General features: G+C 44.5%; 1 protein-coding gene across 1 annotated transcript; it reads left to right on the plus strand.

Moving 5' to 3' along the window:
- Positions 1-1008: 1008 nt before the first annotated feature.
- On the plus strand, positions 1009-23364 carry SNX18 (sorting nexin 18). Its single transcript, XM_074952545.1, has 2 exons — positions 1009-2566; positions 20914-23364. Exons 1-2 carry the CDS (start codon positions 1009-1011, stop codon positions 21165-21167), a joined length of 1812 nt encoding a protein of 603 aa, XP_074808646.1. The 3' UTR covers positions 21168-23364.
- The last annotated feature ends 1991 nt before the right edge of the window (positions 23365-25355 follow it).

The raw sequence follows: 25355 nt of genomic DNA on the forward strand, positions 1-25355 counted from the left end.
AAGAAAAATAACATAAGGTGATGTCAGTGAAGAACAACTGGACATCCCTTCACATTCTGATGCATTGAAAGTCACATTGCATCACTCTGAAAGACAAGACAGCAATGAAGTCCACCCTATCGCAATACATGCCCCATATCGACAGTAATTTTGAGGTGGTCAGTTTCACGAACTTTTTGTTTTTAGGAACTCCTCAATCCTGCATTATTAGTTCATAAAATAGGGGTTCTACTGTCTGGCGGGTATAGATGGCAGCAGGCGGTGGCTGTGGTATTACATACGTTTGTGGAGTGTAGCTGAAGAAAGAGAGGCCCGGCGTGTAGGATGTGAGCTGTATTTTTGTCATTTCGTATACTGATGAAACAAACGAGTCAATAGACAAACGCAGGCGCCGCAGGCCTGTAAGACCCGAACGCTTGTCCCGCTGTCAATGGCTGGAAATGCGCGTGTCGCTGCCGGGTTTGGCGAGCCGGGGCTGCCCCGGCATCCCTCCCCATCCTAGCGACGAGGACGGCCGTCCCCTTCGCCCGGCCGGACACCAGGGGGCAGGCGGCGAAGGGAAGCGGCCCATCGATGGGGGCGGCCGCTCTGCGTTCGGCTCCTCGGCCCTGCCTTTCGGCTCTGGATTAGCTAGCGAAACTGGTTACGTGGGAGAGTCCCCGGCCCGGCCCCCTGCTCCCCCCGCTGGGGTGAAGCGGGGTCTCGGAGCCGCCGCGCATAGCGGAGCGAGCCGCAGCCGCGCTGCAAGGCTCCGCGGGCGGGTGGGCGGCTTCCAGCTGTGCACCGAGCGGGCGGCAGACGCCGCTGTGAGCGCAGCCCGGGCGCCCCGCAGCGCCAGCCGCTCGCCCCCACCGCCGGGGGCAGCAGCGGGAGCCGGGGCAGCAGCAGGGGCGGCCCCGGGCGCGAGGAGGAGCAGGAGGCGGCGGCGCCGCCGCCGCAGGCAGCACGGGGAAGCGGCCGGGCTGCCCGGGAGGGGAGGGCTGGCTCCGGCCCCTGCCCGGCGGGGCCATGGCGCTGCGGGCCCGGGCGCTCTATGACTTCAGGTCGGAGAACCCGGGCGAGATCTCGCTGCGGGAGCACGAGGTGCTGAGTCTCTGCAGCGAGCAGGACATCGAGGGCTGGCTCGAGGGGGTCAATAGCCACGGCGACCGCGGCCTCTTCCCGGCCTCTTACGTGCAGGTGATCCGGGCTCCGGCCGCGGAGCCGCCCGCCCCCGCCGGCGGGGCCCGCTACGCCAACCTGCCCCCCGGCGGCTTCGAGCCCCTGGTGCCCCCGGCTGCCTTCAACCCCCCGGTCCAGCAGCTCCCCCCTCCGGCGGCGGCCGAGCCCTTCCCGCTGCCGCCCGCCTTCCCGCCCGCGCCCTACAGCGGCTCGTACCAGCCCAGCCAGGGCAGCGACGACGACTGGGACGATGACTGGGACGACACCTCCACGGTGGCGGACGAGCCGGGCGTGCTGGGCAGCTCCTACCCGGACTACGACGCGGCGGGGGGCGGCGGCCCCACCTCGGCCCGGTACCGCCTCTCCACCCGCTCGGACCTCTCGCTGGCCTCCCGCAACAGCCAGCAGCCGGGCCACCACCACCCCGGCGGCGGGGCCAAGAGCTCGGCCACCGTGAGCCGCAACCTCAACCGCTTCTCCACCTTCGTGAAGTCGGGCGGGGAGGCCTTCGTGCTGGGCGAGGCTTCGGGCTTCGTGAAGGACGGGGACAAGCTGTGCGTGGTGCTGGGCCCCTGGGGGCCCGAGTGGCAGGAGAACCCCTACCCCTTCCAGTGCTCCATCGAGGACCCCACCAAGCAGACCAAGTTCAAGGGCATGAAGAGCTACATTGCCTACAAGCTGGTACCTAGCCACACGGGGCAGCAGGTGCACCGCCGCTACAAGCACTTCGACTGGCTCTACGGGCGCCTGGCCGAGAAGTTCCCTGTCATCTCTGTGCCCCACCTGCCCGAGAAGCAGGCCACGGGCCGCTTCGAGGAGGACTTTATCTCCAAGCGTCGCAAGGGCCTGGCTTGGTGGATGGACCACATGTGCAGCCACCCAGTGCTGGCTCAGTGCGATGCCTTCCGACACTTCCTCACCTGCCCCAGCACCGACGAGAAGGCCTGGAAGCAGGGCAAGCGGAAGGCCGAGAGGGACGAGATGGTGGGTGCCAACTTCTTCCTGACCATCAGCGTCCCCACCGGCCCTGCCGCTGCCCTGGATCTACAGGAGGTGGAGAGCCGGGTGGATGGCTTCAAGAGCTTCACCAAGAAGATGGATGAGAGCACAATGCAGCTCACCCACACCGCCAATGAGTTTGCCCGTAAGCAGGTCACTGGTTTCAAGAAGGAGTACCAGAAAGTGGGGCACTCCTTCAAGGGCCTCAGCCAGGCCTTCGAGCTGGACCAGCAGGCCTTTTCTGCCAACCTCAACCAAGCCCTTGCCTTCACCGGGGAAGCCTATGACACCATTGGGGAATTCTTTGCAGAGCAGCCCCGACAGGACCTTGACCCTGTGATGGATTTGTTAGCACTATATCAGGGGCATCTGGCCAACTTCCCAGACATCATCCATGTCCAGAAAGGTAATATCCCTGTGTCTATCTTTAATATGCCATTCAATCTCTATCTCTCTGTGGTCAGATGTAGGAACCAGGAACTCCCGAGTGCTAATCCTAGCTCAGTCAGTGTCAGTGGTTTTCAGTTAAAGCCTGCTGCATTTACTCAGGCAGAACTGTCACTGAGCTTAAATGCAATAATACAAAAGTTTCATTCCATACCACAGGCCCAGACTTTAGTGGGAATTCTGCCTGGCTAAAAGCCACAGGTCTGGGCCCTAAGCCAGTCATCTTCATCTATAAAATGGGAATTAATACCTGCCTATACTAAGGATATGTTGAAGATCATTCAGTTTGTTTATAAAACATCCTGCAAATGAAGTGGTGTAAAAGCATCTATTAATATAATTAATATCTTAAAATAGTCTTACTGCTTTTTAAATATTTAATCTGAAGTTACCTGAGAACATAATACTGTTATAATTCCTTTCATCGCAACCTGTCAAGGCACTTTACAAACAGTATTTACAAGAACCCATTTAGAAATATTCCCATTTTCAAATGGTGAAACTGAGCCACAGACCAAGAATAACTTGCGTGAGGTGTCACAGCATAACCTTGTATTATGTGCACTTTACAGTGCAAGGTTTTGAATTAGATATTGAAAGCAGCTGGTGTCTTGTCTGTTATGGCTGGACACTTAGGCCTGGTCTACACCTAAAACTCTAGGTCAACGTAGATACATCATTCAGAGGTGTGAAAAATTCCTGCACCTCCCACCCCCATAGACAGCACTGTCAGTCTAGTTACTGCCTCTTCTGCGGGTGGATTTACTACAGTGATGGAAAAACCCCTTTGATGGCTGTAGTAGATGTCTAAACTACGATGTTGCTGTAGCTATGGAGCTGTAGCAATTGTAGTGTAGGCATAGCCTAAGGATCTACTTCGGTGAGTGTAATAGTTTGCTGCAGTGTTCTAAGTTAAAATTTCGTATTCTTCCTCTTGCTGTCTCAGCAGGTTCTGTTCACCGTTGTCCTCCTAGCTACCACCTTTACCCTGAGATGTAACAGTATTTCTGAATGTTGTTTGTAAGACGCTGGGATTCATTGGTGGGAAAGAAACTACCCTTCAATAGAAGGCGTGGCCAAACCGGGCTCTGTTGCAGTTGAATTGTGGCTTGTGGAGCGCCCCCACCCTTCACCATTCTCCGCCTACCACATCGGGGATAGGGGCTTAATCAGGAGCAGGGAGCCCAGGCAGGGGCACCTCATGGGGCAAAAGCCTCAACTCTGGCAGGCATGTCCTATGGCTCTCAAACTTCTGAAAATTATCATATGTGGCTCGGAGGGTCAGTAAGTTTGGTCACCCCTATCATATACTGTAAAAGAAGTGTGTAACTTGTAACATTTTTCACATACATAAAACTTTGTTATGTTATGCTTATTTAGATAACCTTAACTTTACAGTACAGACCTGATAGGTCAGTTCCTAATGTATTCTAATCACTAATGCATTCTGTACAGTAAGATGCAGGGCATGAATTTCCACCCACAATGGTAGAAAAGTTCTTTTATTTTGCCCCTAATGACATGCCTTCAAGTTTTTGCTTTCTAGAACAATGCCTCAGATCAAAGGCAAAGGAGTTTGATTTGAAAGAGATAGGTATTTATAAAGTCCATGTTGGAATCACCGATTTCTGGTAAAATCTGAGGAGCCAGAGTTCACAGGTATCACTGTAATACACTTCCAGCTTTGGTACAAGGGCAGTTTTTGTTATGTATCTTTTATGACTCATCTAAATCAGATTTGTTTCACTGTAAAATTTTGGAGAGTGACAACATTATTTCAAGAAAGAGAGGAGGAAATTTATGCTAATCTTTTTGTTTTGGAAAATTCCCCTTGTTGGCATTACCCTCTGATTAACTTACACCAGAGGTTCTTAAACTGTGGGTCGGGACTCCAAAGTGGTTCGTGACCTCTTTTGAAAGGGGTCGCCAGGGCTGGCTTAGACTTGCGGGGGCCCAGGACCGTAGCCAAAGCCTGAGGGCTTCAGCCCTGGGTGGCGGGGCTCAGGTTACAGGCCCCCTGCCTCTGGGGCAGAAGCCCCTGAGTTTCAGTTTTGGCCCCCCCACCTGGGGCAGTGGGGCTCAGGCAGGCTCAGGTTTCGGTCCCCCCTCCTGGGGTTGTGAAGTACTTTTTGTTTTCAGAAGGGGGTCCTGGTGCAATGAAATCTGAGAACCCCTGGCTGACACCAAATGTTTTAAAGTCAAAAAGGTGCTTGAGCCTGGTAAAGTGTGTTTGTTTTGGGAATGGAGAATTTTAAAGTGAGGAATTCTATAACTAACTTAAAGGAATACCATCAGTATGATTTTTTAAAATCAGCTAAATATGTCATCAGTTTTCCAGCAGAACACTGTTTAAGTAGTATGTACTGCAGCTTTCCTTTTTTTTTTTTTTTTTAATAGAGGGTTTTTTTGCTGTGTTAGTGGTTTTTTGGGAGGCTCATGGGGCAAGGCCCAAAGGCAACACCACACATTAGTGATCTCCAATCTTTTTACGCCCTAGATTACTTGTTGAATTTAAGGGCAACCAGGCTCTACCCTACCCGTTCCCCAAAGCGCTGCCCTGCTCGCTCCATCCCCCCCGTCTCTGTCGCTCGCTCTCCTCCACCCTCACTCATGTTAACCGGGCTGGGGCAGGGGGTTGGAGTTCGGGAGTGGGTGCGGGCTCTGGGCTGGGGCTGAGGGGTTCACATTGTAGGAGGGGGCTCCAGGCTGGGCCTGGGGCAGGGGGTTGGGATGCAGGAGAGGGTGAGGGGTGCAAGCTCTGGGAGGGTGTTTGAGAGCAGGAGGGTGCACCTAGGGCATGCTGGCCACTTCTGGGAGCGGTGTGGGTAAATTCACCCTCTTGTTGAACTTGGGGAAGTTCAAGCAAATGAGCTTCTACCAGAATATTGCATGGGAACCATATGGGTGACCATAAACAAGGCCCTCATTCTACAGTCAGAGCCACAGAGGAGCTCTGTGATGTCTACATAGATCCAGTTGTAGGGTTGGGGACTATAACTGATTACTAAGTAAATGAACTGGAAAATAAAAAGGGAGATTTTTTTTCTCCAGTCTTTTTGCTCTGATAATCTTGGGTTGTTTATAACAAGGTGTAACTTTTTAATTACAAAGTGTAATTTTAGATTAAGGTGATTTTTTTGGTTTTGTTTTAAGGCTGACAGTGGGGAGGGCTGTCATAAACATAAAGTCATAATCAGTGAAATAAAGAAAGCTGCCAGTATTAAAGAAGGTCCTGGGGCCGGTTTTGTTCAACATCTTTATTAGTGATCTGGATGATGGGGTGGATTGCACCCTCAGCAAGTTCGCAGATGACATTAAAGTGGGGGGAGAGGTAGATACACTGGAGGATAGGGTCCAGAGTGACCTAGACAAATTGGATGATTGGGCCAAAAGAAATCTGATGAGGTTCAACAAGGACAAGTGCAGAGTCCTGCACTTAGGATGGAAGAATCCCATGCACCTCTACAGGCTGGGGACTGACTGGCCAAGCAGCAGTTCTGCAGAAAAGGACCCAGGGATTACAGTGGATGAGAAGCTGGATACGAGTCAGCAGTGTGCTCTTGTTGCCAAGAAGGCTAATGGCATATTGGGCTGCATTAGTAGGAGCATAGCCAGCAGATCGAGGGAAGTGATTATTACCTTCTATTCGGCACTGGTGAGGCCACATCTGGAGTATTGCGTCCAGTTTTGGGCCCCCCACTACAGAAAGGATGTGGACAAATTGGAGAGTGTCCAGTGGAGGGCAACGAAAATGATCTGGGGGCTGGGGCACATGACTTACGAGGAGAGGCTGAGGGAAGTGGGCTTGTTTAGTCTGCAGAAGAGAAGAGTCGGGGGGATTTACTGGCGGCCTTCAGCTACCTGAAGGGGTTTCCAAAGAGGATGGAGCTCAGCTATTCTCAGTGGTGGCAGATGACAGAAGAAGGAGCAATGGTCTCAAGCTGCAGTGGGGGAGGTCTAGGTTCGATATTAGGAAACAGTATTTCACTAGGAGGGTGGTGAAACACTGGAATGGGTTACCTAGGGAGGTGGTGGAATCTCCATCCGTAGAGGTTTTTAAGGCCCAGCTTGACAAAGCCCTGGCTGGGATGATTTAGTTGGTGTTGGTCGTGCTTTGAGCAGGGGGTTGAACTAGATGACCTCCTGAGGTCTCTTCCAACCCTAATCTTCTGTGATTCTATGATAAGGGGCTATGACACCCTGCCTACTTCAACAAAATCATAGGTGTTTATGGCAGAGCTACTGGATTGGCTGAAAAACATAGTGTCTTTCTGTGTTTAGTCTTCTGCCTTAAGCAACATGCTACACATTTTGCAATAAACCCCGAAGAGACTACCCAGTTGACATCCTAGAAGAGTGGGCAGGATTCATAAAGATGGGCTTACTACTTCTATAATCTAGTCTCCACATAATCCAAAATGCATCACTCGAGTGGGGTGGAAAACTCATTACCCTGTTCTCCCCCTCCACAGTCTCCAAAAACAATCCTGACAAAGAGCAAAAAATGGGGTCTGCTGTACTTGACACACACCTGAGCAGGCTCTCCTCCCTTTTGCTATTTGCTCGATAAACAGCTGCACACTGAAGTTTGGGGGCCAAGGCTTAGTGCAAGAACTCCTCTCACTGCTCCCTCTTTACATGATCGGGTGAAGATGTGGGGGAATACACAAGCTGGCTCACAAGTGTTCATATGGTGCAGAAATAAGTGCATGGTACAAACAGGTGTCGTGTTTGAACACCTTTCAGTTGTCCTTTTGCACCACACAGCCTGAAGCCTAAGCTCTGAAAGAAAGTCTCTCTATAACCAGCCTCCCAAGTGGTCCCCTGAGAAGCTGCAGCACTCAGAGCTGTAGCGGAGAGCAGTCATAGTGAGGGAAACTAAGGCCCTGTCTACAGTAGCACTTATTTCGGCAAAACTTATGTCATTCAGGGATGTGAAAAAAATACCTCCCCGAGCAACATAGTTTCGCCAGCATAAGTGGTAGCATGCACAATGCTGTGTTGATGGGAGAGCTTTCCTGTTGGCATAGACTGGCTACACAAGCGGTCTTACAGCGGCGTATCTGCATCGGTACAGCTGTGCTGCTGTAAGCTCGTTAGGGTAGACGTGGTCTAAAAAGAGCAAGAATACTAAGGTGTGCTTCCTGTGCACCTTCCTCCATCTCATCATCTGAGGGGGATCTCAGTCTTTTTTGTGGACCAGCTCCAGGGATTTCTCATCAGCCATTCCCATGCAGGGCATACCTAGTCTTCCTCCTGAGGGCAGCAACAGAGCCAAATAGTGGCAGGCAAATGGTCGGGGTCAAACAGGTGGCATGAGACATGTCCCTCTCCTCCCCCAGACCTCTGCAGGGAGCAGTACAATTAAAAGATGTAGCAAAGCAGGTACCACCTGTATCAAGTCACTGCTATTGACTGTAGCATGATCTTACTACCTCCTTCTGCTGCCTTCACCAGTCCACCCTGATCTGATGACCTTCAATAAATTTCTGAGGAAACCAGCATTCAAGTCGGAGACACTCACCATTGTAGCCATCAATGAAAGCAACATTTACTATAGATCTTCCATAGATTTGAAGGGGGCGTATCTGCACATCCCTATTATTCTATCTCAGAAAATTCCTTTGCTGCCATCCATAGGTGAAGCATTTTCAATAGAGGTAGCTGTCTTTTGAGTTAGTCAGAGCATTTACAAAAGTGCTGGTAGACTTAGTGGCATCACTCTGACAGGAAGGGAGCTATGTCTATCCCTTCTTGTAGGACCTGGCTGTTTGTATTATCATAGCATCTAGGAGTCCCAATCATAGACTGGCACCCCATTGGGTTAGGCACTGTACAAAACAGAACAAAAAGACAGTCTCTGCCCTCAAGCCCTTACAGTCTAAGTAGCGATCAGCTCTTTCCAGAGGGAAAAAAAACCAGTAACAGACACTTGCCATTTCAGACCCTGGAAGAACGTAGATTTTTCATAGCTAGGGCCCTACCAAATTCAGCATCTATTCTGGTAAATTTCACAGCTATAGGATTTGAAAATTAGTCCGTTTCATGTTTTCAGATGTTTACAACTGAAATTTCATGGTGGTGTAACCAGGGGGGTCCTGACCCAAAAGCGAGTTGTGGGAGGGGGATCGCAAAGCTGTTGTATCGGGATTGCCACCCTCACTTTTGTGCTGCCTTTAGAACTTTCTGCAACTGTAGGAGGTTCCCTGAGATGGAGAGGTGTCTGATCTCCCCTGTGCTGCTGGGAGTGCTCCAGCTGGGGACTCCTAGCTGCTAGTCCCGCCCGGGCTGGGGAGGGAGAGAAGTAGCAGCTAGGAATTCCTATCTGGGGCGCTCCCAGAAACATGGGGGAGGTCAGATATACCTCCATGAATCTCCTGCGGCTTCAGGAAGCTCAGAGAGTGGCTGTGCAGGGAAAGAATAAGTCCCATCCCTCCCCAGCCCAGAGACTAGCAGCTGGAGCCCAGGAGCCCCAGGCTGAGGTACCTCCAGCCCTGCACTTCTGCCTCTCCTCCACTAGCTAGATTTCACGGGGGAGGGCTTATTTCCTGGTCCATGACACGTTTTTCACAGCTGACTTTGGTAGGGCCCTAATCATAGCCAATTGATCATGAAAAAAGCCAGTCAATGCCAGTATAATCAGTCACGTACTGTGGTTTCATAGACACTGTCAAACACAAAGTCCTCATGTCACAAGAGACATGAGAAGCTAAGAACTATATACTGGAATTTGAGACCATCAGTGTGTTCAAGTGCTGCCTCAGGATTATGAACTCGTATACGGATACTGTATTGCAGATTATGCATAAACTGTAGACATTCTGCAAGACATAGTGGCTTATATTTTCAAGAGTGATTAGTGGGTTTGGTTGCCTAATTTAAGACCACTTAGAGTCTGATTTTCAGAGGGTGGGTGCTGAACATTGCTGAAGTTCAGGCCCATTTAAGGTGTCTCAAGTTGTGTACTCAAACTGGGGCACCCAAAATCCTTAGTCACTTCTGAAAATGTAGGTCATTGTCTGAAATGGTGTCAAAGACAAAATCTCACACTGTATACAGGCCCTTGAAAAGGCAGCCAATCTTAGAACTGGACACTTAAGCAATGCCAACGTAGTGGGGTGTGGTACATGCTTCAAGGGAAACTCAGTACAGGGAATGTGAGTAAGAAAGGAAAATAGAAACAGCATCAACTAACTGGAGCTTTTGTTATGCCATTAGCACACTGCCATCTAAAATGTGGCCTAGTGCAGTGCTACTCAAAGTGGTGGTCTGCGGACCGGTGCTGGTCTGTGAGCCATCGGCTGCCGGTCTGCGCGCACATTGGGAAAAAAAATTGCCAGTCCCCCACATCAGATAGCTTGAGAAGCACTGGCCTAGTGGATATAGCACTGGACTAGAACTCGGGAGACCTGGATTTGTTTCCGGCTCTGCTACTGGCCTGCTGGGTGCTTGACACTTGGGCAAGTCACTTTGCCTCTTTATGCTTCAGTTTCCCCATCTGAAAAATGGGGTGATGATACTGCTCTCCGTTGTAAAGTGCTTTGAGAGCTGCCGATAAGCGCTATGTAAGGACTAAGTTATTGTATGATGATATTATGACAGATGCCAGTCCAGGCATATTGCATATAAAGTCAATAGTACTACTTGTGAGTAAAATGTAAGCATGTGCTTAAATGTTTGCAGGACAAGGACCTTTGCTGAAAATGACACGTAGGTCTAGCATATCTTAGGATAGTATATACATTTATTTTAAAATTACTGAAGTTGAACTTTGAATGAAACTGCAAAGCAAACCAATCTAGCTTGTTACACATGGTTGTTGCACAGCAGTTTATTTTCCCCCTTTTGTAGGTGGAGGTAAAATGTTCAATAGGCTGATATTTCTCTAGAGTTTCTTTCATTTATCTTGCTATCCTGCTCTCACTTGCAGTCATCATAGCTGATTTGAGGTTCTTGTTTAGCCTTATACTGCAGCTTAGAGTAATTAAACATTCTTACTGGCGATGGTACTTGTCAAATGTGGTATATTTACCTTTGTGGACTTTGAAATATTTCTTCTCTAATTAGCTGTTTCCATTGATAATGTACATTGTCAAGTGTACTTTTAATAAAAATGAGGCCTAGTGGCAGAAGGGAGATCAGTCATCACAAGGTAATCAGTGATACTAAATATATCTGCAGAGGTCTCTTAAATCTGTCTTTAATACTTACATCACAGTCACACCAAAGGACCACAGTTGTGATTCAGAGTCCATTGTATTACGGGCTATAAAGACACTGCCCTGGCCCCAAAGAGTTTACATCCTAAGAAGACACGTGACATTTGAAGAGTGGGAGTGTGGGAAAGACGGGATTACAATTACATATGTACAATTTTTATTTATATTAGGCATTTTAAAAATAGACTGTCCTTTAACACATCTGCTCTCTACATCATTAACTGGCTACATATAAACTGAATTAATGTAACCATTAAATCTAGGGAAAAAAAATAGAAACCACAGAACTTTTAAACCCGTTCATCATCACCTTTTATTATTTGCATGGTATCCAAATTGGATCTAGGCGCGAAGCTGATTTTACTAACCTTTTGCACTGAAGTATGTGTAGCAGTTTCCTATGAACATCACACCAGCCTGCTGTGACTGGAAGTGCACCCAATGTAAGCAATCCCCTACCTAATCTGATCATTCAGTAATGAATCAAAGCGCTATGCTAATTTAAATGGTCAGTACATTAGCCCTTTCAGCTTATGAGTCTGAATTTTTGAGTGTTTCTGAGTATTTTCTTCCAATATTGTGAGCAGTGGATGAAAAAGCAGGTATCAAAAAGAAAGAAGTCACACTTCTTAACTATTATGTCACTGCAGACTCTATGATGTCAGTATGCTGAATTGGGCCCCCAGTCTTGCAGACATTTACATATGTGAGTAACTTTCCCCACAAAAGCCTTTGCAGTGTCTGGGGCCGAACATTGTAAGAGTTATTTTTCCAACAAGAGGACAGGGGGTTTAAAAAACAAACAACAAATTAAGTATCCTCATGCAGGACCAAGTTTTTGAGGTGGGTGGTTATTTATTTATTTATTTAATTTAAACCAGTGTCTGCCAGATATTTTGCCAGCAATTGTAACTTTCGTAAAACTGCCCTTTGAAGTGCAAGCCACATTCCTTTGGTGAAAGATAGAACTCCTCTTATATTTTCCACCTTCATGGAGAAAAGCATCATCCTCAGTTTAATAAGTCTGGGTCTATATATTTTGTTGGCTAGATCTGAAGAGGTAAGTCACTTTTTTCACCCTGTGGTGTTGAAGACAACTTGCTTCCTTCTCTTTGGGTATGTGTACACTGCAGCTAGATGCCAGTGGCTGGCCTGTGCTAGCTGACTCGGGCTGTTTAATTGTGGCATAGATGTCTGTATGGTGGGAGGGTCTTAGAGCCCAGGCTACAGCGCAAGCCCAAACAGCTACACTGCAGCTAACCAGCCCCTTAGACCAAGCCCCATGAGCCCAAGTCAGCTGGCATGGGCCAGCCCTGGGTGTCTTAACTGCAATGTAGACAAACCCTTTGATACCAAAGCCTGATTCTAGGTTAGAGTAGTAACTGGTTCCTTCTTAGTAACTGTGCTGTCAGTTTTTCATTATGACATCTTTGCTGTATATTCAACACTGAAGGCTGAGAGAGATTTTCTGTTTTTAACTTAAGGCAAAAAAACCTATTAAGCATTTTCTGTCATATAATAACCTAGTTAATGTACAGAATATGCAAGACGTTCATTTACTATGAGCAAATTTCTCTAATCTGTGCTGATGACATTAAGCAAATAGTCTGTCAACAGTGAAATCCCTTGTACCACTTCATACCTTCATTTTGAAGTGCAAGAGGGGAGTATTCCTTTTGTTTTTAAATTCCATTTTAAGAAACTAAATGGGAACCGTAAAAGGGCCTTTGATGATATTTAGCTTCCACTGCATTGTCTGAGGGATCTGAAAGTACTGTACAGATGTTAATGAATGTGAATCCTCACAATAGCCGTGTGAATGGCTAATAATCCCCTTTTAATATGGGGAAGCTGACTACAGTGGAGACTAAAACTTGATTATTGTAAACCCATGTACAGTATCCCAAAGCACTGAGCAGTGTGAGGCACAACATGAAATTGACATAATTCTTGATGGTTTTACTGCTGTTGGAGTACTGCAGGGGTGCAGTGAAACTGTCTAGAATTAGAGAGACAAGGTGGGTGTGGTAATCTTATTGGATTGGTGAAAGACAAGCTTTCAAGCCACACCTAGCCCTTGTTCAGATCACAAGAGCTCTGTGTAACTCAGAAGCTTGTCTGTTTCTCGAACAGAAATTGGTCCAGTAAAAGATAGGCAAAGTGGGTGAAGTACTCTCCAATATCCTGGGACTAACTGAGTTACAACAGCACTACAAACATTGTCTAGAATTGGATCAGTTTTGGGCTCTGTTGGTTGGCAAACCTGTGTAACAGAGGAACTGGAGCTCTCTGTAGACTCAGGAAGAAAACAATGCTTGGATTTATTGGTCTGTTTCAGTGGGCTTTTTTTGCAACTGTAAGGACTAGAATTATTATATCTGTATAATGTCTTCACTTTTGCAGTAATTGCTTGATTCGGACCTTATGCTCACCAAGGAAGCTGTGCACTTTCCAGTGGAGAAGGGATTTTAAATCCTTTACAGTGAACAATGGACTGTGAATTTGGGGTGGATATCATGGCTGCTGTTACTGAGGAAACTTAATATGCAGATTCAGGTAGCTCTTCTGCAAAGAATGAGCAGGCAGTTTAAGGTTAATTTGCTCTCAGCCTTTGCTGAGAGGTCACTTCTGCTCTCAGATTCTTCTAGTGATTGGAATGAATACCTCACATAAAAAACCCCACTCAGTTGTCCCTCAGAGTGAAAGGTAAATCAAACTTCATGTATGCATTCATGGGCTACCAAGTGTTTGTCTTTTCAGAACGCTAGGCCAGGCATTGCAGTAAAATAGTCTGAGGGTTTGGATCCTTGATAAGAAAAAAATGAGCCTGTTTCAAATTGCATTTTTCATTTTTGCAGGCTTGTATATAATATTGTAAACGTGATATGGTAAGTGAATGGATATCTATGTTCTCCGTACATGGTTGAAATGGCCTTATTTTAAATGGCTTGTTATAATATAAGGAAGGCAAGGGAAAGAAGAGATTAGAGTTCAAGGTTACCACTTTGAATACGGAATAGTGTGCTTTTAAAGAGGAATCCGGGAAGCCTACTGGTAGCCCTGCAGATTTAAAATAAGGGTCAGTTTGATGTCAGCAAAAAGTTACATTATTTTACTCTAATAAATAATCCTCCAAGTTGTCTTGCATAGTTTACTTATTAGATAGGGATAAGGGATCATTACACAGACCTTTTTATTTTCACAAGATTTCATAGTTGTAACCACTGAAAGATATTCTTTGTTAAATTTAGAATTTCTTCAAAGACCATCATGTTTTCTGACTCTCATTTAGTTTGCTTTTGAGAGAGCAGTATTTCTGAGGAACCTTTGTACTTCTGCACAGACTCATCAGGGAGGATTTCCTATTGAAACTCATTGGCTGGTGGACTTCTCAAAGGAGGCATTCAAGAATGTAGTATTTCTTGTTTTTGCCATACTTTTCACTGATACAAAGGCCAGAACATTCAAACTCCCCTGATTTTTCCCAGCTCTGTCATTCTGTGGCCCATGCCTTTTTCCTAGTCACTCAAAATGTGTCCATTGGTTGTTTGAAGTTGATGTATTATCTTGTTCAGAAAAGAGCACTGAGTGAGTGATTGGTTGGTCCTCTTCCCAAGTTGCCTGGCTTGGATGCCACACTGATAGTTTCTTTAGGAACAGCTAAGATATCACTTGTGACAGTGCTGTTCTCCATAGGCCTGGTTAGTGAAAGATCTGTGGTCTTGCATGAGAGGCAAAACATGCAACACTCAACTATTGTTTCTTTTCCTCACTTACTTTTTTCTCTGATTCCAGTTAAAAAAAAAAATGGTATTGCATAAAATAGCAATAGTGGTACCATAATGCGGAGGATGATATTCCTTGTTGGAACTCTGCCCCTACTTCTCATGTTACATACCTTTTGTACAGTTGTTTTGAAAGGAATCTCTAATTTGAAGAGTAAAGTAAGGACTTCACTTGATTGATAAAGATCTGATATTTGCTGAAAACAAACAGGGTTACACTAAGCAAGCTGACCAGTTTTAATTTGTCACTTATCTCTGGCTCATGTTGAAATAGATCTTGTTCAAATTATCTGTCTTTATCTATATTAGCAGAATCACAGCTCAGTTGCCAATATAAGATAGAAATATTATGGTCAGAGGACCTTAGTGTGTGACCTGGTCAGTTCTTACGACCATTCCCTAAACCAGGGAAAGTTTAGGAATACCAGCTGTTGGTGATTTGATAGTAGGTACACTTTCCTGTAAGTTGGTAGTGAACCAAAGATCCATCATGGTGTCCGAAGATATTCACTGCTGCTTCAAGTGCTATCTTTCGGAGGAGATGTATACCCACTCGCTTACCGTTGATCCCATGTTCCTGAACAGTTTGTATTGTTGCTGTATGCTGTTAATGCATTATCGTTTTACCTTACAGGTGACTGTTTCAGTGGTGAATGATACAATCTCTGTATAGCTTGTGCACCCAACGGCATTTCTAATGTGATAAGGACCCTCCATGTAAAAGGAAAAATACTTATTTTTGTCCTGATGTGAACAATGTTCACAAGGGTTTTCTTTGCTTTGAGAATTATATTGTCTCTTCCCCTTCTGCTCACAGCCATAGACGTTTGCACTGCAAGCCCTTTTACTGTCTCATTCCACTTTCTTTTGCTGTCTCAGAGCTACTATATGGACCAGATGTTGCGACTTTTTGTTATATGTTTCACAGCTGGAAGCATTTATTTCTGGAAGGAATTTTAAATTGCCAGTCTTCTTGGCTGCTAGTAACATAATTATAAATCTTCCTTATTAAATCCTATTATATCATTGCATTCTCTAGTCTCCTCTTACATTACAATAAAACATCAGAATATGAGGTTTTGTTACTGGAACCTCTGGTCCTTAAGCCTCTAAGGCAGGGGTCTCAAACATGCGGCCTGCGGGCCATGCTGCGGCCCGCCAAGCCCCCGGCCCCCCAGAGTTATTTCCTGCTGCCGCCAAGCTCCCCTCACCCGCTTCGCCCCTCCCCCACAGCGCACCGCATCCCTGCTCCTCTGTCTACTTCCAGGCGCTTCCCGCCGCCAAACAGCTGTTAGCGCTTTCCGGGGAGGAGGTGGAGAAGAGGCGGGGCAGGGGCGGAGATTTGGGGAAGGGTTTGGAATAGGGGCAGGGAGGGGGTGGAGACTTTGGGGAAGGAGTTAGAAAGGGGGCAGGGAAGGGGTGGAAAGAGGTGGGGCAGGAGCGGGGCCTCATGGACGGGGTGGAGTGGGGGCAGGCCTGGGGTAGGGGTGGGGGCTTTTGCATCTTTATATGTAAAGGTGTCAGTGATGCGGCCCTCGGGCCAATGTACTTGTCCTCATGTGGCCCTCGTGGTGATTTTAGTTTGAGATCCCTGCTCTACCGAGTATCCATTGAGCATCCAACTATTTAGCACTGGACCTTGGATTGAGGATTACAAAAAATATCATTTGCATCTTTCCATCATTTTTCCCCTCCTTTTTCAAGTTCGGTGATGCAGTTTTTTCTTGTGCTTTTGATCCATGCCTTCTTTGCTATTTGAGGGATGATCCTAATCACCTAGAACTTGAATTCAAAGCTGGATAACAAAAGCTCAGTTCACTGAACTAGAGGCTTTAGAAGCATGAGCAAGTTTTTATAGATTTGTAATAGTTGGAAGTAGAAAAAACATTTTGGTCATCTAGTCCATCTCTCCTGCTAATAATCCTATACTTTGGATCAATGGTACTTTACATAGAAATGAAATGGATTGCATATTCTATTACACATACAAATATACATTAAAATAATGTTATGGTTGTAAAATTAAGCACTCAAAAATTAGGAAATGCCAAAATTAATATCTGCACAGGCATCAGTTTGCACAATTTTAAATCAGCCCCATTGTAATGTCCCTCTTGCTAATATACTAATACTGCTATGATAATGTACTGCTATGGATATATTTCATATTATTCTCTATGCCATACCTTAAGGATCCTAACATCTTGATTCTTTCCCCCTCTCCCTGTACACTAAGCAGAAGTCTTCATGTCCTGATGCACCTTAGCTCAATGACTTCTTCCAGACTTTTTTTTTTAAAGGTGTGTTGCAGCCCTGCTGGATTGCTAAGTGTGCCTGATGATGTTCTTTGCTTTGCCATCAGCCCCAAATGTGGCTATATATCAGTGTTATACGCCCCAATCAGTTCTGCAGTTTCATCTGCATGAGTGGACCATCGCATCCTTGTGCAAAGCCTCGTTGTAATCAGTTAGGCTCTTCTCAGGCTCATGGGTCCACCTCTGTGGATCCAAATGGGGCTATAGTGAAGTGTTTTGAGATCCCTTGGGCTGAAATGTCCTACACAATTGCAAGGTATTATTACTGAGAATGCAAAAGCAAATCAATTTTTGTTAGGATTAATTTCACTAAGCTCAGTTTTAACAAATTACAAAATTATGTTATAGGGTGAATGTCAGTTTGCTTTATGCTTAATGCTGTTCAAAAATAAATAGAACCTTTGTTTTTGGTAATCAAATAGAGATCAGACTGACTTTTTTCCCTTTTATTCTTTTTATGTTAGTTGAAGGCTAATTGCTTTCTTAGTATATTACTCTAAATCCATGAATTTTTAAAAAGCAAGCAAGTTTGTGTGTAAGGATATGCACTCATTACATATATTGCTGACCTAGGGCTATAATCTATTCTAGATGTTAATGGAGAATTCTGTTATAGTACCTGCATGAATCCTGCTGCATTAGGTCAACAATATCAATTATGCTAAAATTTTTACTTAGGTTCCTTTTTCTAATTGTATTTTGTTTTTAATAATCAATAGGACTTTAAAACTCTTTACACTTGTAATATTTTCTGGTTTATGTGTTAACTATAGATATAGAGAAATTGTATTAATGTGGAATGGTTTGAGGAGAGTATGTGCTATACAGTGAGTTTTAAAAAACTACAATACTTATGGCTCTTGGTGTGTAAGGTTTAAAATCAAATTGGAAGATAATTATTTGGATATTATGTCTCTCACATAACAATATTTCTCACATTGCAACTATAGTATGATCAGATTTCATTAAACAATTGCATCTGGCTTCTTTTTGCACAAGCCCCAAATTACATTTTTTTCCCCCCCACTGAAAAAAGTGTCCTTGCTTGCAAAGAACGCTGAAATCAATGAAGATTTAGGAGTATATTCTACCTGACTCTTGGAAGGGGACAGTCTATAGGCATAGGCGTGTGCTCCATAGCTTGCTGTGCCTCACATACAAGGCGTTTGGTTTAGTTTTTTAGGTGGACCAGGGTAGAGTGGGTATGAGACCAGTGGGTTGTTTTTGTAGCTGATTTGTGGGCCAATACCTACCTCTTCATTAGTATGCATTATCTGTGTGAACTACTGCAGCTCTGAAGTTGTAGGAGTTGGTGCAGAGCAGCTGTAGTACTACTTCTGGTATAACTGTGTTGCGTATGGTGTGGACTTTTCACACTCCTGAGCAACGTAATTATACTGATATAAGCCTGCAGTGTAGACCATATCCAAGTATGTCTAGTGGAAGTTTTCCAGTTCCAGGAACAGTATTTTAATCTGTTTTTATTGATAGTTAGCCTGAACTGGTTCGGTGTACCTTGTCCTGTATTCACCTGGGTGAGGGAGAAAGATATTAATGACAGGTTTCAGAGTAGCAGCCATGTTAGTTTGTATTCGCAAAAAGAAAAGGAGGACTTGTGGCACCTTAGAGACTAATACATTTATTTGAGCATAAGCTTTCGTGAGCTACAGCCCAAAGCTTATGCTCAAATAAATTTGTTAGTCTCTAAGGTGCCACAAGTCCTCCTTTTCTTTTTAAAGATATTAATATCTACTTCTGTATTTCTTAGCTGTTAAAGGGCTATATTGCAATAAACTTTTCAGGTTCTTTGTGTGTTAAGTATTTAACTCCACTATACAGAACATAAGAGCTGAATGGTATATTTGAACACTGACTTCTGTATGCTCAAGACTATTCTAACAGCATTCTTGTGGGCTTAAGATTCATGTGTCTAGTGTCTTGCAATATTTTGTTTTCCCCACTGTTAATGGAGGTGTTCTCTATCTTTCTCTAAAAAGTATACTGACTGATTTTTAAGATATTGAAATATAAATACAGTATTTATAGCTGCTCTGGCTTTGATAGGGCACAGAACCCAACTTCAGCAAAATAAAATCTTAGAGCCTTTATAAAAAAAAAAAAATTGCTTATTTTTAGCTACTTTCTTCATTATCTGTCAATCCAGTCAGAAAAAGCTGCTTCCCATAATTAATTTGAGGTATTTAGAGCAACTCTGAATTGGTAAAATCCTATGACTACGGCTACTTATGGTATGTCTACACTACATTGGCTACAGCAGCAGAGTTATGGCACTGCAGCTGTACTGCTGTAGCACCATAGTGTAGACACTTCCTGTATTGACAGAAGGGGTTTTTCCATTGGTGTATTTAATCTACCTCTCTGAGAGGGGATAGATAGGTCAACAGAAGCATTCTTCCATCTACCTATCTGCATCTGTAGTGGGGGCTAGGTCAACCTAACTATGCTGCACAGGGCACAAAATTTATCCCAGCCCTGAGCAATGTAGCTATGTTGATCTAATTTTTCATTGTAGGCCAGTCTTTAGATATAGATCTCAAAGGCCCTGCTCCTACTGCAGGGATTACTAAAACTGTGGGTATGACATCTCAACAATTGATTTTTTGGAATCGTTCCTTTACCTTCTATAGCAGTGGTTTTCAAACTTTTTTTTCTGGAAACCTAGTTGAAGAAAATTGTTGATGCCTGCGACCCAACGGAGCTGGGGATGAGGGGTTCGGAGTGTGGGAGGGGCTCAGGGCTGGGGCAGAGGGTTTGGGTGAGGGCTGCGGGGTGAGGCCGGGAATGAGAGGTTCAGGGTGTGGGAGGGGGCTCTGGGCTGGGGCAGGGGGTCGGGGTGTGGGAGGGGGCCAGGGCTCTGAGTGCAGGCTCTGGGCTGGGGCCAGGGATGAAGGGTTTGGGAGGGGCTGAGGGGTTTGGGATGTAGGAAGGGGCTCCGGGTTTCGGGGGGGTCTCAGTGCTGGGGCAGGGGATTGGGGCATGGGAGGGGGTCAGGGCTCTGGGCTGAGACTAAAGGGTTTAGGGTGCAGGAAGGGGTTATGGGTTGGGGGGGGCTAAGTACTGGGGCAGGGGGTTGGGGTGCAGGGTCGGGGCGCGGGGTTACCTCGGGTGGCTCTGAGTCAGTGGCACAGTGGGGGTGCTAAGGCAAGCTTTCTGCCTGTCCTGGCACCACGGACGGCACTGTGCCTCAGAAGCGGCCAGCAGCAGGTCCAGCTCCTAGGCGGAGGTACACAAGCAGCTCCGCGTGGCTCTCGCCCGCAGGCACCGCCCAAACCGATGAATGGGAGTTCAGATCCGGTGCTCAGGGTGGGGGCTGTGCACAGAGCCCCGTGGCCCCCCTGCCTAGGAGCCAGACCTGCTGCTGGATGCTTCTGGGGCGCAGTGCGGTGTCAGAACAGGTAGGGACTAGCCAGCCTTAGCCGGGCAGCATCACCAATGGGACTTTTAATGGCCTGGTTGGTGGTGTTGACCAGAGCCACCGTGACCCAGTGCCTTCCAGTACTGGGTCATGGAATGTGTCATGACCCATAGTTTGAAAACCACTGTTCTATAGCATAATAGTTCGGTTTCAGTGATCTCTTTCACGAATTTGTTTAAATGTATTAAACCTTTGTCACTGACATCAGTTCCTCTTTTCTTTAGTTAAACTTTTGTAAGAAAGCACTGATAACAGTTTGTCTACTGAGAGAATATATGGCACAATATTACTGTGTTTACAGCTGTGTATCTTTACAAGTAATGAGTTTTAAGTTATCCTAAATACAAGTTTCTAGAGGTGAGAAATGCCTGAGAGATAGGTAATAGCTACACTGCAGATTTAAGTACACAGCTGCCGTTGTGTAACAGAGAGTGAGTGAGAGAGAAAGGACTTTTTGTATGCCAGAGAATTTGAATATATTGGTGAAGTACAGTAGCTAAATCCATAGACACTCTATTTAGTTCAATATTCCTTTTTTGTTCTTTGTACAGGAGCCCTTACCAAAGTAAAGGAGAGTAAGCGGCATGTGGAAGAAGGGAAGATGGAGGTCCAGAAGGCTGATGGTATTCAAGATCGCTGTAACATTATTTCTTTTGCCACCTTGGCAGAAATTCATCATTTCCACCAAATTCGAGTGAGGGACTTTAAGTCACAAATGCAACATTTCTTAAAACAGCAAATACTTTTTTTCCAAAAAGTGACGCAAAAGTTAGAAGAAGCTCTTCACAAGTATGACAGTGTTTAATCTCCTAACTTTGAATTGTGGACTGTTCAGAGTATGAGAGTGATTTAAGCAGCAGAGTAACAATCGCTGTTATGGAGGAACAGTTGCCAACTGTTGGTGGTACAAGAATGGTTTTGTGTTCATCTGGAGTCCCAGCTGAATCTCTAATTAAGTAAGAAGGAAATGGTTAATATGGCTATGTAATAGAAACAGTACCACACATTGTAACTAAGTTATACTGTTTATGCCTACACTACCATTGTAACTTTTTTGAAATAATGATTATACTATTGCCTTATTGCTTTTTGAAGTATGGTATTTTAGTGCATACTTTGTAGACCTCAAAACCGTTTGGGTCTTTAAGGAAGCTTGCTAGATAAAAGCCTGCTTCAGATGCCTTTTTATTCTCCTAGATTTGGATTTCCTAAATTCAACCAATTCTCTGTTTACAAACTCCTACTAGAGCAGCTATGCGACTTTGTGCCTTTAGACTTTTGATTTTTCCTTTTCTAGTAAGCCACATTTTTATGACTGAATGAAGGGTTGGTGCCTGTGACAGGAATGGATTATGAAATCTCATATTGACTGAAATAATCAGCTGCCACCATCTAATTGGCACAGCAAGTATTGCCCTGTGACAAATGTTGGCTGAAAAAGCAGGATTTAAAATCAATTCACACTTTCTTGTAATAAATAGTCTTCATTTTCAATTCTATTTGCCAGAACCTTAAACATACAAGTGAAGAGTACAGCACCACTGTATTCCCTTTCTTACCATGATTAGATAGTGAGGGGTTTTATGTTAGAATACATTATTGTGAGTAGACACTTGGAGAACTAATCTAATAGTAGCAGAGGATTGAAATGTATCAAGGGACTGTGTATACAGGCTAAGTGACTAGCACTTGTTTGTGTACTTGATAGCTGGAGATGATTTGCTCATTGTTTCAGTGTAAATTCAAATACAGACCTGTGTGGTCAATTGAGACTCCACTGTGATTCACTGGTTTACGAAGTCACAAATTTGCAGGGATGTTCAATGGTATAAATGGTTTGAAAGCAGTCTTGGCTGAACTGACTAGGAAACAGGAAGCATTTCTTATATTTATAACACCCATTTAGCAATTATACAAAATAGTAAGACAATAGTTTAGTTAAGGATTTTTGCAAAGTTGAGAGTGTGTGTGTGTGTATACACACAAACATGGTCTCAAAACAACAGTTATCTGATCTAAACCAAGAAAATCAGTCTAAACTTTATCCTTAACCTACCAGTTCACTTTCTGAAGGTCACTACGAGAAAGTTTTTCCTTTATCTTGTCTCCTTGCTGTAAACAAAAACCAAGAAAACTGAATTTAATTTACACACACACACACACACACACACACACACACACACACACACACACACACACACACACACACACACACACACACAGCTGAAACCAAACAAAAGCCAGGAAACTAGGCAGTCAGGGGATATCGTTCAGATGGAGTACAAAATATTAACCACCCGTATCTTAGAAATCCAGCAGTTATCTGACTGATCATGCCAACTTTTATAGGTTAAAAACCCCACTGCTGTTAGATGGAGAAACAAAAAATAAAAAAGCAAGCAGCCACATTGTCACAAGATCTATTGCAAAATGCTTTTGGATTGCCCTGCACTGATGGTTAACAAAAAGTTATTTCAGGAAGAACTTTGCTGATGTAGTGATACTGATAAAGAAAAAAAATCACTGTTTGCTAAAATAAAAGGACAACCAATAAGGAAAGAAACTGTTTACAAGCTTCTAAGAGAATTGCAAACAATGTTGAGGAAATAAAAAGTATTTGACATGGTCATAATGCTGACTCGCCATCCTTAACCTTCCTCATAGTACCTCATTGTCAGGGTAGTGATCTCTGAACAATAGCTGATCTTATTCCCAGATATGGTTTACAACGTACTTAAGACAGTGGTGGGTTAGGTTTGGAGTTTCAGCCTGTGCTTGATTAAGCCAGATGCTGTTTTAATAAATATCTATGTGGTAATTATATGAGGCGGTAATCAAATTCATTCCGCTTGAGCAGTTAAAAGACTTTTCAGAAAATTACCTTGGTCCAGTTAAAGATTTTAGATTTTAACAGTACTGAAATGTTCATATCCAAGAGAAATGAAGCTGTTATACAATATACAGTACAACATTATCAGAATGGTACAGTTTCCACAAATAAACTGTCATGCCCTTCCTCTCATTCTCTCATTGTTAGTTTTGTTATGTTTTTTGGAAGGGGGACATTTTAAAATTTGACACTATAAATAAGACTGAACTGAACCCTGGATCTGAATCTCTTCAGACTTTGGAAAGATTCAAATCCAGGTCAAAACTTTGTGGTTTTGGCCCATTTTTGTGGTAAACCTTTTGTTACTTTTTAGTTAGTTGGTCTTAGGTGAGAAAAAAGGTTGCTTGACTACCTTGGTTGACTAAACTCAGTGACAAGCCTTTTTTTTTTTTTTTTTTTTTTTTGGTTAAGTATCCTTACATTGGAAAAAGGGAAACAAGAATACACTTAATTTTTACTTCTTATCATGAGGAGTCCAAACTCAGTTTAATTTAAAATACCCTCTTAGTGAAGAAGTATCACAGTGAATAACTGTCAATGAATCTCTGAACACTGAAGGATGTGGTCCAAGGCCCAAATGTACTCAAGCTGGATCTATATTCTTTGGTAGGGGCCCTGGATTCTGTGCACTCTGGTGCAGCAAACTGGAAATCTTGCAGCAGCTTTTTAAAATGAAATAATGCAATTAAATATGGAATAGAACAAACCAAGACAGGAGCCTCTGTTCAATGTTAAATTACAGTTGTTTTACAGTGTCTCTGCATTTTCAGTTTTTGAGGTGTCAGATATTTTTATCAACAATACCTACCTATTGTAGAATTTTATGGTGGGGGTTTGGCAGCTAGATAGGGGACAAATAGGACTTTTGGCTTCTATGAAGGTGTTGGGGGCAATGTGGGATTGTGGATAAGTGTGAGTGCTATGTATCCGTTCAAAAATTACCAACAGTGAAATGTTGAACACTGTTGCCATTTTAATTGTCATCCTCAGGAGTTAACAACCTGTTAAAACAAGTTGGGCAATTTGAATCTCAGGGATGCTTGCAAATTCAAGACAACCTCTTCAGTTTATATTCTCTGCACATTTTTAGGTTTCTTTACAACCTTTAGGGTCATACAGGACAATCTGTTTGACAGACTTAGGAGTGTTGCACAATCCAGCCTGCAGAGACCCGTAGGAAAGCACTCAATGACAATACTTCAGATAAGTATTTAAACCTAGAGGAATGAAGCATGAAAGAAGAATGAGTAACCTTTGCAGCTTCTCAGGCCACTAAATAAAAGATACTCAAGAGGGGTTCAGTCCTTAGCTACTCCTGGATTTCTGGTACAGCAGAAGCATTTCAGAAAACATTGCCAAAACTGAAGTATTACATATAAAACTGGATTATTTTTAAACTGTTAAATACATTGAAAATATATAAATCCTTTTTTTGTAGGTGATGCTGACATAGCCTGACTTTCTAGTCTAAGACCGTGTTTGCAATAGCTTATAACTTTGCCAAGCTTTAACTGTTCATGCTGAAAGTTTCCAAGCTCTCCCTCGGCCTGAATTCTTTTGGAAAACTTCAAGATAATTGGTTCAGCTGTTTATCACAATGAGGTTAGGGGAAAATGTGTGGTTTTGCCCATGTTAAAAAAATTCTGTAAACAGTTTTGTTCACAAGCTCCAGTGCCTCAACTCTTTGAAGCAAGAACTTGAAATCTGGCAGGGAGTCGGATGTGCCTCTTGCTGTTCCAGCAAAAATCCCCCCACATTTGGCCAAGTTATAAGCCTCTGTAAATCCCAGCTTGCACTTGCTCAGTACAGACTTGTTAAGAGTTTGGCAGCTAAATTTCCCTGAAGATTCCATCTGCACTGAGCATTTTCCAACCGAGGATGACCTGGGCTGAGCAAGACTCCTGCAATTGCTTCTCCCAGTGGCCAGGCAGTGCTGTGACATGGCACCAGGCACAGACTCTCCTGTGCCCTCAGTGCCCCCACTCTGGTGCCCAGGCAGTGAGTGTGTAAGTAGTGTGGAATATTGAGGGGTGAGCGCCTAAGTTCCCTGTAAGCTGCATGGCCACGCAGCAGCCCATTTAGCGCCACGCAGGCGCTCAGGGA

The sequence above is a fragment of the Natator depressus genome, chromosome 5 (genome assembly GCF_965152275.1).
Source record: "Natator depressus isolate rNatDep1 chromosome 5, rNatDep2.hap1, whole genome shotgun sequence".
NCBI classification, from domain to species: Eukaryota; Metazoa; Chordata; order Testudines; family Cheloniidae; genus Natator; species Natator depressus.